The sequence below is a fragment of the Caretta caretta genome, chromosome 1, assembly GCF_965140235.1.
Source record: "Caretta caretta isolate rCarCar2 chromosome 1, rCarCar1.hap1, whole genome shotgun sequence".
NCBI classification, from domain to species: Eukaryota; Metazoa; Chordata; order Testudines; family Cheloniidae; genus Caretta; species Caretta caretta.
The window spans coordinates 239,677,625-239,692,992 of NC_134206.1; the positions used below are offsets into that span (position 1 = coordinate 239,677,625).

At 44.0% G+C, this 15,368-nt stretch overlaps 2 protein-coding genes across 4 annotated transcripts in view; one reads left to right on the plus strand and one right to left on the minus strand.

Annotated features, from left to right (window-relative positions):
* The window catches only part of DERA (deoxyribose-phosphate aldolase), a 93,564-nt gene that overhangs the window by 49,176 nt on the left and 29,020 nt on the right, over positions 1 to 15,368 (minus strand). For all 3 annotated transcript variants that reach the window (XM_048827760.2, XM_048827750.2, XM_048827739.2), the window contains 3 exons: positions 5,425 to 5,572; positions 3,327 to 3,422; positions 1,937 to 2,071 (listed from right to left, as the gene is read on the minus strand). In XM_048827760.2, the coding sequence (XP_048683717.1) occupies positions 1,937 to 2,071; positions 3,327 to 3,422; positions 5,425 to 5,572 (379 nt within the window). The remainder of the gene's footprint in view (positions 1 to 1,936; positions 2,072 to 3,326; positions 3,423 to 5,424; positions 5,573 to 15,368) is intronic.
* Positions 7,456 to 8,819, plus strand: LOC142070660 (uncharacterized). Its single transcript, XM_075124551.1, has 2 exons — positions 7,456 to 7,873; positions 8,261 to 8,819. Exons 1-2 carry the CDS (start codon positions 7,471 to 7,473, stop codon positions 8,800 to 8,802), a joined length of 945 nt encoding a protein of 314 aa, XP_074980652.1. The 5' UTR covers positions 7,456 to 7,470; the 3' UTR covers positions 8,803 to 8,819.

Here is a 15,368-nt window from a genome sequence, read left to right on the forward strand (position 1 = left end):
AGAAGTCTAGCACATCTAATCTTTGTAGTGTGGTCACTCAAAGGATATGTCTACGCTCATAAAATACTTTGTTTTAGAAAATGTGTTAACACACATTTTAACTAGCATGATGCTAAACACAATTTGGAGCCTACTGTAAACGTGCGCTTTTGTGTTTGAAAAAATGTGTTAGCTGATCTTGGGAGGGGGACATATGATTAACCACAAACAACTAATATATTTTTAAAAACCCACACAATGGTACTAGTCTATTCTAGAAGATAAGTCGTGTTTAACTAAGTTAAAATGGTGCTAGTGCATTTTCTAATGTGATACATTTCTACAGTGCAGAAAAGGCCTAAACTGGCTTCTAAAATGGTTTCACTTACCACTGTTCAAATTGTAACAAACTCTTTTCAAGACCAGCATGGACATGGCATAAGTATCTCCCATGTCACTGAATTAGACTAATTTTTGCAACACAAAAATCAACACAACAAATTAGCTTTAAGATGGCATTTGAACGATAATGATTATTTATATCTCCACTTAGGTCCTTAGAACAAATATATTGTGGACAGAAGCTGTTTGAGCTTTCTGCTTACTTCCCAGTTAATATCCTTTAATCTTTTACTGGAGGTATGACCTCTAGTGGAGGAAAAGAGGATCATCTAGTTACTATGGCAATTTCAGTCCTGTTGTGTTTATCATTTGTATTGTGGTAGCATCTGAAAGCCCCAATCATGGACCAGGAATCCATTGTCCTAGGCAGTCTACAAACACAGAACAAAAGGACTGTCTGTGCCCCAAAGAGCTAACAATCTAAGTAAGATTTGCCAACAAAAGTTGAACTATGATGGCTTTTGTGATATAGATGTCAGTCCACACTGATCTGGACTGAGATCACCAACATATTTACTGCATCTGAAATCAAAATAGCCATTTTGAAAGATAGACAAGCTGATGCCAGCGACCTGGGTTACTGCATATATTTGACTACAAACTGGTGTAAGTGAAGAATATTGTGAAGAAGATCAAGATACATGAATAAGTTAGCACTAGGATAACACTGAAAGATACAAATATTGGCATGTTGCAATTGATGACATTTTAGTCCAATTCTACTTGTTAATTGAAGGAAGACAGAGATCAGAAAATATGGTATGTCACCATGATGATTACATTTCCTTAACTAAACTCCGTTATCATATGTTCCTTTCTGAAGTGTTCTCAGTGAAGGCTACTAGTGCTTGTTTACCTTTACATGGAGAATAGTTATAGGACCATTGTCAGCACTTAAGGTAAACCATTCATGGTACATTAAGGGAGAACCAATTAGAGTAAAACCATCTCCAGTATTATTACACGTACTAATGAGAGAGAGAGAGAATGAACACCAGTAATAATATGAACTGTAAATTTGTACCTTGAACTTCGGAGAAAAGCAATTACAAGACACATCCATTTTTGTCAAGAACCAAAACACACATTTTAACGACATATCATCTACACTGACAACCCGTTTGGATATTTTTTAACCATTCTGTTTGTGGGTAATTAGCCCAGAGTAATTAGACCATCAGCATTCACTTTTCTGCTGTTTCATTTGAACTATGCAGAAGTTGGGAAATTATTTTTCAAATATCTCTTTATATAAACCCTTTCAAAGACTAAATCTAAAAGTCAGGATTTTCCAAAGTGAACAAGTGATTCTTGCTGTCTAACATGACACCTCTTAAAGTAGTCTGAATTTTCAGAAAGTGGTAAGCACGCTCACCATCTGAAAATCAGGCTCTTTCAGGGTATTTGAAGTTCAGCACCCAAAAAACAGAGACACCCAAATCACTAGTCATTTCTGAAAATCTTGGCCCAAAGTGGGCAACCAAAAGTCAAATTCTGCTATCACCGACATGAGCAGAGGATAAAACTTGGCTCCTTAGCTTTAGTAAGTACTTACCTTCCCACTGGCCAGTCAGCACAAGGGTTCTGTTAATTACAATGTCGATCTCTCTGGCACCATCTTCCACTGCTATCCTAATCTCTTCTAATTTGGTTTTCAGTGGAGTTTGTGCAGCTGGAAACCCAGTTGCCACTATGAAGAATGGGAAAAATAAAGTTGTGAAGTAAGCAAAGACTTTTATATAAATATAATTATTAAGGCAGATTGAGGGTATAAAAAGTCAAGGTTTTTTTTTCTTTTTTCCCTGAAAGGAAGTTACTCTACAGCTCCAGTAAAGACTCAAAGACTTGGAAAGCACCTAATTCATCCCCCACCTCATTTACAAGAACATTTGTTCTTCCCTTGAGATCCTTAATCAGTGCTTTGCTCAGTTTTAAATGTCTCCTGCAAATGGATTTCTCCCACTTTCCTTACAACTATTTCCAGTTCAGCCTGGCTAATACATATAAGTCCATTGCCTTCAACAAAGTTCTGCCTGTATACACAAGCTCTGAATTTTGCCTAATGTGTGAAATGATCTTTGATGTATACGTGCTTCAGTTCTCCAAAATTCTTATAAAAGGTATTTGAAAATACATGCAACTAATATGGGTAAGTAATAGTCACAATATAGGTAAAGTTGAATGCAATCATACCCTATTCAGCAGTCATTTGAATTTTTGTACTTAAACAATATAAAGGTAACTTAGAAAGGAAAAAAATTAGCCTTGTTTCACTCCCACCCCTCCACCGCACCCTTCTGATGTATAAAGAGAATCTGGAAAAGTTCTCTTTCCCCCTTGCAAACACAAACATGTTTCTGTGGTGTTTTTTTCAATCCAAAATTCCACATTGTCTCCCTTCTGTGGTGCCCGAAGAACTAGTGAAATGATGACATCACAAAGAATCGAGACAAAGGTATTTTTACAGGGATGGACCCTTGCATCTGCACAGAGCCTTGCTGACTTCAATGGGTGGAGGGATCCACCTGCATGCAACCTAAAAGTTGAGCTATTAAGCAAGGAATGGTTTTCATTTGTTGATGTTAACATCTATTCAGCTTTAATGACTAATTCCACTTGGGAGAAAAAATGTCTGTGTAAAGATTCATTATTCCTATCCCTTCAGTTCAGGTATGAGATCAACATACACACCTCCAAGACCCTCACAGGAGATCCTCCTCCAGCAAAACTTAGACTTGACAACTAAAAACTTGATATTCCAGATACATTTTAGTGAAAAAGGAGGAGGATCCTCCCCACCCCACCCTCCAGCAAAAAAACCAACCAACCAACAAAAAACAACCACCCTTTCAAGTATTCTTTACCCATCTTATAAAAGCAAAAAGGGCACAAGCCCACTGGGAAAAGAATCTTTTAAATAATATTTGTAAAGAAGAGAAACTTACCTGAAGCTACTGGTATGTTACAACCAGCAGCCTTGAGTGCTTTAACAGCATCAGCTACCCTAGCTGGATACACACAGACAGCTGCTGTAGTAATACCTGCAAAAAGTTACAATCCACTGTTTCACCTGTATATTTCCATGTAATGTGCATTGTCTTCTAGTCCACACTATGGCCTTGTGTGCACTAGATTTTTTTTTTTTTTTAAATCCCGTACTCTTGCACAACCACCGGCTGCTCTCCAATAGCTGTAGCAACCATGAGAGCTTTACTGACAGCGGGGCTCAGGTGGCCACTGGCAGAGCTACCACCATGTCCATTAGCCCTGCCCTGAGAACACTGAGGCTGCATCAGTAGTAGCTCAATTGCAGACACAGTTTAAGGCTGGAGTTCTTTAAACGCCAGTTTCAGACCAGTTTGCTCAGGGATTTATGATGTCAGAAACAATGTTATCAGAGTATTGTACCTAGAGGCCTATAGCACAGTTTGATTAGCATGGAATACCCTTTGTGTTAGCACAGTTTTGCTGTGTTTCTATTTCAAATTTTATTCTCACATTCTAAGCAACTTGGCCCGATATTTAATAGTTTTTTAAAATGTATCAAGGATCAGAAAGAATTCATAAATCAGAGTTTAAAAAAGGATTGGGTCTTTCCTATTTCATGAGTATGGCTAAGAATCCAAGGCCTGATTCATCACTATGTTGTTCTAGTCTTACACCACACACCTCTGTTGAAAACAATGGGGTTATGCCTGTGTAAAAACTTACCATTGCGATTCGTCAATCAGGCTCCAAATGTTTATACAGTATTGATGGATTTGATTTTTGTTTGAATGGGGCTCAAACAAAGCACCAAAATCATGTGGCATTTTAAAACAGCCTCCTGTATCTGACACATCAGTGATATTAATACTTCTGAGAAGTTACGTTGTGCAATGCTGACTATTGTATGAAAAGATGCCATTTTATGGCTATCATTTAATACTAACTCTGTGTGGCCACATTAACGCCTTGACAATTCCATTCCTGTCGGCATTGGGTGTAACATTTAGACTTGTATTGAGGGCCCAGTTCTGCAAAATACTTTGGGAATGCCTATGCCACAGCAGGGAGGTGTGATTCCCAGTGTGGGTAGATAGACTTGTGCTAGCTCTGCTCTAGCTACCGTGCTAAAAATAGTAGCATGGAAATTGCTGCAAGGGTGGTGGCTCAGCTAGCTGCCTAAGCTTGGACCCCAGGGGTCAGGTGGACTTGGACTTGGGCAGCTTGCCTGAGCTGCTGCCCGTGCAGTAATGTCCACACTACTATTTTTAGTGCACTAGCTCTACTCGAGCTAGAGCAAATCTGTCTGCCCACACTGGGAATCATGTCTTCCAGCTGTAGTGGACACACCCTTATGGTCAACTCCTGACCCCTAGTGAAGTCCCCAGTAGTAGATAGAACTAACTGCTATTTTGATCCCTTGCTTAGTTACTGACATAACTGGGTGGCAGAGACAATTCTGAGGCGAGATAAAAAAGCCAAATATTTCAACACACAGCACGTGTCTGTATCTAATTGTCTGCACAAAGGCAAAGAGCCAGATCCTGGAGCTACACAAAATAACCTCAACCAGGGTTATGACCCAAAATATTTACAAACACTAAAAAAAAAGCCCAAACGTTTATTGGGGATATCATGTGCATTTTAATGCAAATAAATTTAGTGCCACCTTACCATCCAGTTATTAAAAGAGAGATGTGGGTTTTTTGTATTTCTTTATGGTTTCCATGTCAAATACTGTAGTATATTCTATAACTGCCCATATTACAATCTCAATCTGGGATCTGTAAATCAAGGTGAGGTTTTCCCCCCCACACATCTTACATCATAACTAGGGATAAAGATTTTGCAATCAGACCTTATATTACCATTTCTTTGAATGAGACTGTCTAGGCAGTTCAGTCTGCCAGGGCTGTTTGGCTGTGCAATACTAGCTCTAACATCAGTAATGTTCAGGCAGTAGAAATCGAAAAAGAAGATGTTGTTGAGTTAATGTTCTGTCCATAACCAGTTTTATAAAACCAAAGCTTGCAAGTAATGTAACCAAAACCATCATACCTTTATCATGCATGTTCATGGCTCTCAAAAGATCCTCTCTGATTGGATGCTTGGCTTTGTAACAAAGCCTGTGAATGTTTGAAGGGGTGTCATCGCCTGAAAGAGTGGTGAGATCTATGCAGGTGACAGCTCTCAGTAGCCAAGCAGCCTTTATTAGGGAAAAAAGTAATATACAAAAAAAAATGGATTAAATTTTTTAATGTGGCCCAGGTGATTTAGGAGACTAAGCCCATCTCAAAAGTGAGTCACTTAGGTACCCAAGTTTCATTGACAATCAATGGTGCTTTTGAAAATTTTACCCAATGTCTAAAAATCAGCTACTGTACAATCAAAGGACCAAGTTCCAATTTATGGCACTGGATCAAAGACTGAATAATGAGCAGGAATCCTAGCAGATTATTATACACCAGGATCCTAAACCAATGACGCTTTATCTGGGCAACCCCCTGGAGTAAGGATGCAACAACCTCTATCCAACAGAGTTGTCTACGTGCCCATAACATGCTAAGTCTGCCTCATGCAGAGCTAGTCTGCATAGAAAGCATACACATTCTTCAGCGGGCACATGAATTATAAGTGCAAGTCACCTGAATGCACACAAGTCAGGAATATGCATGCCACCATTACATATTACAACCCTAATCTGTGCATATGCATCAGGGTGAAATCCTGGTCCCACTGAAGTTAATGGACATTTTGCCAGTTACTTCAATGGAACAAGGATTTCCCCCTAGGTGTCTTGCACATGTTTTAATATTTGGGTCCTAAACTCTAGGTGTCTCGGTTTTCCTGTCTCTAAAATGGGAGCAATAATATTTACATATCTTCCTGCAAAAAAAGTTGAGAAATTGACTAACATTGCTAAAGCATTTCAGTATCCTTGGACAAAAGATGCTACATAACTTTAAAAACTGTTATTTTTAACTGTAATTGGGGTTGTTTTTTTACTTCAGAAAGTTAGCTTTTTACATCAATGAGGTTTTTTTATAACTGGTTTAAATTAAAACAAAAACTGTTGTCCAAAAAGAAGAGAATAACTAACCAGCTGCTAAGAAAGGGATTCTAGTCTCATCCCTTAGGAAATGAGTTGTGAAGTTGTGAAGACAGATGTAGTAAACTGCTTCCAAGAAATGGTGTGAACCTTATTTGTTTTAAAATAGGATTCTGGCTTATATATATATACACACACACACACTTGGATATGGACTTGAGCAACAAAGTTTGGATGTGGAATATTATGCACATCCAAACTTTCCCAAAGTTCAAGGTGTTAAGAGCTAAGGATCACATTCAGGCCCATCTCTGTTAAACAGCACATGGATTTTCTGCTACATCTGTACTTGGGTAGATGAAAACAACCCCTTGGTGTTCTTTAAAGAAAAACTGAATTATTTAGTTCAACAGTAGTGTCACTACACAAATAAAGAGCTGAAGGGTACTGGGGGGCAACAATGCATCTGCCCTGCAGCCACATTAATGGGGACATCAATACCAGAGTAAATCACCACCCAAAGCCCTGGTCTACACTAGGACTTTAGGTCGAATTTAGCAGCGTTAAATCGATTTAAACCTGCACCCGTCCACACAATGAAGCCCTTTATTTCGACTTAAAGGGCTCTTAAAATCGATTTCCTTACTCCACCCCTGACAAGTGGATTAGCGCTTAAATCGACGTTGCCGGCTCGAATTTGGGGTACTGTGGACACAATTCGATGGTATTGGCCTCCAGGAGCTATCCCAGAGTGCTCCATTCTGACCGCTCTGGACAGCGCTCTCAACTCAGATGCACTGGCCAGGTAGACAGGAAAAGAACCGCGAACTTTTGAATCTCATTTCCTGTTTGGCCAGCGTGGCAAGCTGCAGGTGACCATGCAGAGCTCATCAGCAGAGGTGACCATGATGGAGTCCCAGAATCGCAAAAGAGCTCCAGCATGGACTGAACGGGAGGTACGGGATCTGATCGCTGTTTGGGGAGAGGAATCCGTGCTATCAGAACTCCGTTCCAGTTTTCGAAATGCCAAAACCTTTCTGAAAATCTCCCAGGGCATGAAGGACAGAGGCCATAACAGGGACCCGAAGCAGTGCCGCGTGAAACTGAAGGAGCTGAGGCAAGCCTACCAGAAAACCAGAGAGGCGAACAGCCGCTCCGGGTCAGAGCCCCAAACATGCCGCTTCTATGATGAGCTGCATGCCATTTTAGGGGGTTCAGCCACCACTACCCCAGCCGTGTTGTTTGACTCCTTCAATGGAGATGGAGGCAATACAGAAGTAGGTTTTGGGGACGAAGAAGATGATGATGAGGAGGTTGTAGATAGCTCACAGCAAGCAAGCGGAGAAACCGGTTTTCCCGACAGCCAGGAACTGTTTCTCACCCTAGACCTGGAGCCAGTACCCCCCGAACCCACCCAAGGCTGCCTCCTGGACTCAGCAGGCGGAGAAGGGACCTCTGGTGAGTGTACCTTTTAAAATGCTATACATGGTTTAAAAGCAAGCATGTGAAAGGATTACTTTGCCCTGGCATTTGCGGTTCTGCCTTTGCAAAAGGTTTCTGGGGAGGGCAGCCTTATTTCGTCCTTCATGGTAGGACACTTTACCACTCCAGGCCAGCAACACGTACTGGGGAATCACTGTAGAACAAAGCATTGCAGTGTATGTTTGCTGGCATTCAACCAAAATCCGTTCACGCGGTGGGAGGAGGCAAAATGCGACCTTGTAACGAAAGCACATGTGCTATGTATGTAATGTTAACAGCAAGGTTTACCCTGAAAGAGTGTAGCGACTGTTTTATAAAATGTGTCTTTTTAAATACCGCTGTCCCTTTTTTTTTCTCCACCAGCTGCATGTGTTTCAATGATCACAGGATTTTCTCCTTCCCAGAGGCTAGTGAAGCTTAGAAAGAAAAAAAAACGCACTCGTGATGAAATGTTCTCCGAGCTCATGCTGTCCTCCCACACTGACAGAGCACAGACGAATGCGTGGAGGCAAATAATGTCAGAGTGCAGGAAAGCACAAAATGACCGGGAGGAGAGGTGGAGGGCTGAAGAGAGTAAGTGGCGGGCTGAAGAGAGTAAGTGGCGGGCTGAAGACAGGGCTGAAGCTCAAAGGTGGCGGCAGCGTGATGAGAGGAGGCAGGATTCAATGCTGAGGCTGCTGCAGGACCAAACCAGTATGCTTCAGTGTATGGTTGAGCTGCAGCAAAGGCAGCTGGAGCACAGACTGCCACTGCAGCCCCTCTGTAACCAACCGCCCTCCTCCCCAAGTTCCATAGCCTCCACACCCAGACGCCCAAGAACGCGGTGGGGGGGCCTCCGGCCAACCAGCCACTCCACCACAGAGGATTGCCCAAAAAAAAGAAGGCTGTCATTCAATAAATTTTAAAGTTGTAAACTTTTAAAGTGCTGTGCTTAAAGTGCTGTGTGGCATTTTCCTTCCCTCCTCCACCACCCCTCCTGGGATACCTTGGTAGTCATCCCCCTATTTGTGTGATGAATGAATAACGAATGCATGACTGTGAAGCAGCAATGACTTTATTGGCTCTGCAAGCAATGATTAAAGGGAGGAGGGGAGGGTGGTTAGCTTACAGGGAAGTAGAGTGAACCAAGGGGTGGGGGGGTTCATCAAGGAGAAACAAACAGAACTTTCACACCGTAGCCTGGCCAGTCATGAAACTGTTTTTCAAAGCTTCTCTGATGCGTCCCGCGCCCTCCTGTGCTCTTCTAACCGCCCTGGTGTCTGGCTGCGCGTAACCAGCAGCCAGGCGATTTGCCTCAACCTCCCACCCCGCCATAAACGTCTCCCCCTTACTCTCACAGATATTGTGGAGCACACAGCAAGCAGTAATAACAGTGGGAATATTGGTTTCGCTGAGGTCTAAGCGAGTCAGTAAACTGCGCCAGCGCGCCTTTAAACGTCCAAATGCACATTCTACCACCATTCTGCACTTGCTCAGCCTGTAGTTGAACAGCTCCTGACCACTGTCCAGGCTGCCTGTGTATGGCTTCATGAGCCATGGCATTAAGGGGTAGGCTGGGTCCCCAAGGATACATATAGGCATTTCAACATCCCCAACAGTTATTTTCTGGTCTGGGAATAAAGTCCCTTCCTGCAGCTTTTGAAACAGACCAGAGTTCCTGAAGATGCGAGCATCATGCACCTTTCCCGGCCATCCCACGTTGATGTTGGTGAAACGTCCCTTGTGATCCACCAGAGCTTGCAGCACTATCGAAAAGTACCCCTTGCGGTTTATGTACTCGGCGGCTTGGTGCTCCGGTGCCAAGATAGGGATATGGGTTCCATCTATAGCCCCACCACAGTTAGGGAATCCCATTGCAGCAAAGCCATCCACTATGACCTGCACATTTCCCAGGGTCACTACCCTTGATATCAGCAGATCTTTGATTGCGTGGGCTACTTGCATCACAGCAGCCCCCACAGTAGATTTGCCCACTCCAAATTGATTCCCAACTGACCGGTAGCTGTCTGGCGTTGCAAGCTTCCACAGGGCTATCGCCACTCGCTTCTCAACTGTGAGGGCTGCTCTCATCTTGGTATTCATGCGCTTCAGGGCAGGGGAAAGCAAGTCACAAAGTTCCATGAAAGTGCCCTTACGCATGCGAAAGTTTCGTAGCCACTGGGAATCGTCCCAGACCTGCAACACTATGCGGTCCCACCAGTCTGTGCTTGTTTCCCGAGCCCAGAATCGGCGTTCCACAGCATGAACCTGCCCCATTAGCACCATGATGCATGCATTGTCAGGGCCCATGCTTTCAGAGAAATCTGTGTCCATGTCCTGATCACTCACGGGACCGCGCTGACGTCGCCTCCTCGCCCGGTATCGCGTTGCCATGTTCTGGTGCTGCATATACTGCTGAATAATGCGTGTGGTGGTTAATGTGCTCCTAATTGCCAAAGTGAGCTGAGCGGGCTCCATGCTTGCCGTGGTATGGCGTCCGCACAGAAAAAAGGCGCGGAACGATTGTCTGCCGTTGCTCTGACGGAGGGAGGGGCGACTGACGACACGGCTTACAGGGTTGGCTTCAGGGAGCTAAAATCAACAAAGGGGGTGCCTGTACATCAAGGAGTATTTCAGGCAGGACTGCACGGAGGGTTCCAATAAGAAATGGTGCACCTAAGTTATCGTTGTTATTGGAACAAGGAGGTTAGCCTGGCCTCTGATTGATACATGGCTAGATTTACCTCGCTGCACCTTCTCTGTGAGTGACTGCAGTGTGACCTAGAGGAATGAGTCCCCTAGACAGGGGAGGAGGCAAATGAGTACAAAACAAATCTGGTCTATTTCTTGTTTTGACCCACTCCATCTATCTTTTACATCTTTGGCTGGCAGCAGATGGTGCAGAAGGACTGCATGCCATCCACATCTCATGGCTGCTCGGCAGAAGATGGTACAGTACGACTGCTAGCCATCCCCATCTCTTGCCTGCCTGGCAGAAGATGGTACAGTACGACTGCTAGCAGTCCGTATCGCCTGCCCGCTCACCATAAGACGGTTCAATAGGACTGACTGCAGGACTAAAGAGAATGACCTGGTCAAGTCACTCCAAATTTAGTCCCTGCGCCCATGTCTGCCCAGGCGCTCCCAGCCGACGTGGCCAGGAGCACCTCGGACACGATGAGGACGACTACCAATCGTATTGCACCGTCTGCTGCCACAAGGCAAGGGGTTGCTGCTACTGTGCAGCAAAGCCGTACCGCGTCTGCCAGCACCCAGGAGACATAGGGTGACGGTTACCTGAGCGGGCTCCATGCTTGCCGTGGTATGGCGTCTGCACAGGTAACTCAGGAAAAAAGGCGCGAAACGATTGACTGCCCTTGCTTTCACGGGGGGAGGGAGGGAACGGGGGGCTGACGATATGTACCCAGAACCACCCGCGACAATGTTTTAGCCCCATCAGGCATTGGGATCTCAACCCAGAATTCCAATGGGCAGCGGAGACTGCGGGAACTGTGGGATAGCTACCCACAGTGCAACGCTCCGGAAGTCGACGCTTGCCTCGGTACTGTGGAAGCGCTCCGCCGAGTTAATGCACTTAATGCACTTAGAGCATTTTCTGTGGGGACACACACACTCGAATTTATAAAACCGATTTCTAAAAAACCGACTTCTATAAATTCGACCTTATTCCGTAGTGTAGACATACCCTAAGTGATTATATCTATGCAATCCAAGGGGTGGATTCTTCACTCTGTTGCACCTTATGTGAATATGTGGTAATTTACAGCAAATCAGAATGGTCCTCATAGACTTTAAGGCCAGAAGGGACCATCATGATCATCTAGTCTGAGCACCTGCACATTGCAGGCCACAGAATCTCACTCCCGTAATAGATCCGTAACCTCTGGCTGAGTTACTGAAGTCCTCAAATCATGATTTAAAGAGTTCATGTTACAGAGAATTCACCATTTACACTAGTTCAAACATGCAAGTGACCCATGCCTCATGCTGCAGAAGACAACAAAAAATCCCATGGTCTCTGCCAATCTGACCTGGGGGAAAATTCCTTTCTGACCCCAAATATGGCGAACAGTTAGATCCTGAGCATGTGGTCAAGACGCACCAGCCAGACACCTAGGAAAGAATTCTCTGTAGTAACTCAAAATCCTCCCCATCTAGTGTCCCATCACCAGCCGTCGGAGATAGTTGCAGATCAGCTACATGCTATTGTAGGCAGTCTCCTCGTACCATCCCCTCCATAAATTTATCAAGCTCAGTCTTGAACCCAGCTGGGTATTTTTTTGTCTCCACTGCTCCCCTTGGAAGGCTGTTCCAGAACTTCACTCCTCTGATAGTTAGAAACCTTACTCTAATTTCAAGCCTAAACTTGCTGATGGCCAGCTTATATCCATTTATTCTTCTGACAACTTTGGTGCTTAATTAAATAACTCCTCTCCCTCCCTGGTATTTATCCCTCTCATGTGTTTATAGAGAGCAATCATATTTCCCCTCAGCCTTCTTTTGGTTAGGCTAAATAAGCCACGCTCTTTAAGCCTCCTCTCATAAGGTAGGTTTTCCATTCTCGGATCATCCTAGTAACCCTTCTCTGCACCTGTTGCAGTCTGAATTCATCTTTCTGAAAGACGGGAGACTGGAATTGCAAAGAGTATTCAGATGAGGTCTCACTAATGCTTTGTATAATGGTACTAACAGTTCTCTATCTCTACTGGAAATATTTCTCCTGATGCATCCTAAGTCTGCATTAGCTTTTTTTTTCACAGCTGCATCACATTGGCGGCTCATAGTCATCCTGTGGTCAACCAATACACCCAGATCTTTCTCCTCCTCGGTCTCTTCCAACTGACGTGACCCCATTTCATAGCAAAAATTCTTGTTACTCAATCCTTAAGTGCATGACCTGGCAAGTTGTTCTATTAAAATTTCATCCCATTTCTATTGTGACATTGTACCCCATATTCTTCACAGTTGTATAATTATGATGCATCTTGGACAAGATGGGTCATGTAAGGTGTGACTGGAAAAGTTATGATTTTCTGAATGATTATCTTATTTGTATGTATGTATGTATCATTTTTGTATCTGAAGTTATGAATATTAACTATTGTGACGGGGCAAGGCCAGATGGCTATAGAAAAGTAGTGGGAGATAGATATATTAGCTCCAGGCTAAACAAATCCCTGGTACCAGGATAAGTGAAATGGCAGCTGCTCCAGGTCAATTAAGACACCTGGGGCCAATTAAGAACTTTCCGGAAGGCAGGGAGAATGCTAGGTTGATTGGGACACCTGAAGCCAATCAGGGGCTGGCTGAAACTAGTTAAAAGCCTCTCAGTCAGTCAGGTGAGTGTGCATGTCAGGAGCTGTGGGAGGAAGTTGTGCTGTTGGAGAGACTGAGTAATACACACCATATCAGGCACAAGGAAGGAGGCCCTGAGGTAAGGGTGAAGTGGAGCTTGAGGAAGTGAGGGCTGCTGTGGGGGTAGTAGCCCAGGGAATTGTACATGTCATGTTTCTAAAAGGTCAGCTACCATAGTTGATACTATTAGGGTCCCTGGACTGGACTGGAGCCTGGAGTAGAGGGTGGGCCTGGGCTTCCCCCCCACCTTTGACCCCGATTAATCACTGAGACTGGGAGACAACAGAGACTGTGCAAGGAAGGATAACTTCTCCTCACCTCCCCCGCTGGCTTATGATGAAAATGGCTCAGTAGACTGTGACCCTTGTCTCTAGAGAGAGAAGAGTTATGTGGAGGGTCACAGTGAGCCTTTGAGGCTAGCGAAATCTGCCAAGAAACGTGGGACCCACGGAGGCAAGGACAGAGCTTTGTCACACTATGTATCTGAATTTCACATGTAGTCACATCTAGGTGACCCCCACTAGGCAAAATGCTTCCAAGTCTAGATAGCCGACTGTGAAGGGCCTAGTCAAGGTAATGGGCATTAGGAAAAACAACAGGCCTTAGGGGATGCTTATCCCCCACTTGGTGAGCCTTCCTGAGAATGCTCCAGACAGCTTGTAAGTAATGGCTGCTATGACTCAGCAAGGTATGCAAGGGCATGTGACCAGGCCACATGACACAGAACTCCATCTTGGATACCAGTGTTTTTCCACAAACTGAGAGTTTGGTACAAAGGGTTCCCGCCATATGCTAAAGCTATATAAGTCAGTGAGTGACATCATTTGTTGTTCTTCACTCCCACACAACTGAACATCTAAGAGAAGCTCCTAAGGAAAAGGACTTGGAACGGAGGTAGGGATCCCAAGCTGCAAAACAAATGCAGCTTGTCCCTTAAGAATCTGCAAGCTTGCTTGTATCATCAGCCAGGGTTAGAAACTGCTAATTCACATCTAATTGGTCTAGTATGTTAAGCTTAGTTTGCGGTTTTGTTTATTTGCTAGGTAATCTGCTTTGATCTGTTTGCCATCCCTTATAATTAATTAAAATCTATCTTTTTGTAGTTAACATAAAATAAGTTTGTTTTAATCTAAACCAGTAAGTTTGGTGTGAAGTGCTTGGGAATCTTAGCTCAAGGGGCAGGAGCTGTTGCATTTCCTCTCTACATTGAGGGAGAGGCAAACTCTATGACCTTACACTGTACAGTTCCCTGTGCACTGCAAGATGGCATAATTTTGGGTTTATACTCCAGTGCGGGGATGTGTGCCTGCGGAGCTGGAGGTTATCTTGGCTGTAGTATCTCTATTGTTGATTCATGCAGTGGCTGGACAGAGAGCCTGCATGTAACTGCAGCTGGGTGTGTCCCTGCCTGTGTGAATGCTGGTGGAAGTGTAGGACCAGGAGCGGTCTGCAGCTTGTCACAGCAGCACAGTGTAAGAGGGAGCCCAGGCTGGTGAGTCAGAGGGCGAAGTGGTATCCCACTTCCAGGTGGCACCCTGGAGGGAACCCATCACATCTGTTACTCCAGTTTTCAAAGTCATCCAGATCTTCTTATATGATATTCCAGTCCTCCTCCAGATTGGCAGTACCTCCCAACTTTGTGTCCTCTGCAAATTTTATTAGCGCACTCCCCCTTTTTGTGCCAAGATCATTAGTAAAAATGTTAAATAAGATTGGTCCCAATACTGATATCTGAGGAACTCCACTAATAACCTCCCTCCAGCCTGACTGATCACAGTTCAATATGACCTGTTGCAGTCTCCCCTTTAACAAGTTCCTTATCCATCTTTCGATTTTCATATTCATCCCCATCTTCTCCAATTTAACTAATTTCCCATATGGAACTGTATCAAATGCCTTACTGAAATCCAGGTAAACTGGATCTACTGCATTTCCTTTGTCTGAAAAAATCAGTTATCTTCTCAAAGGAGATCAGGTTGGTCTGGCATGATCTAACTTGTGTAAAACCATGTTGTATTTTATCCCAATTACCACTTAACTCTAAGTCCTTAACTACTTCCTCTTTCAAAATGTGTTCCAAGACCTGGCATACAATTGAGGTCAAACTAACAGGCCT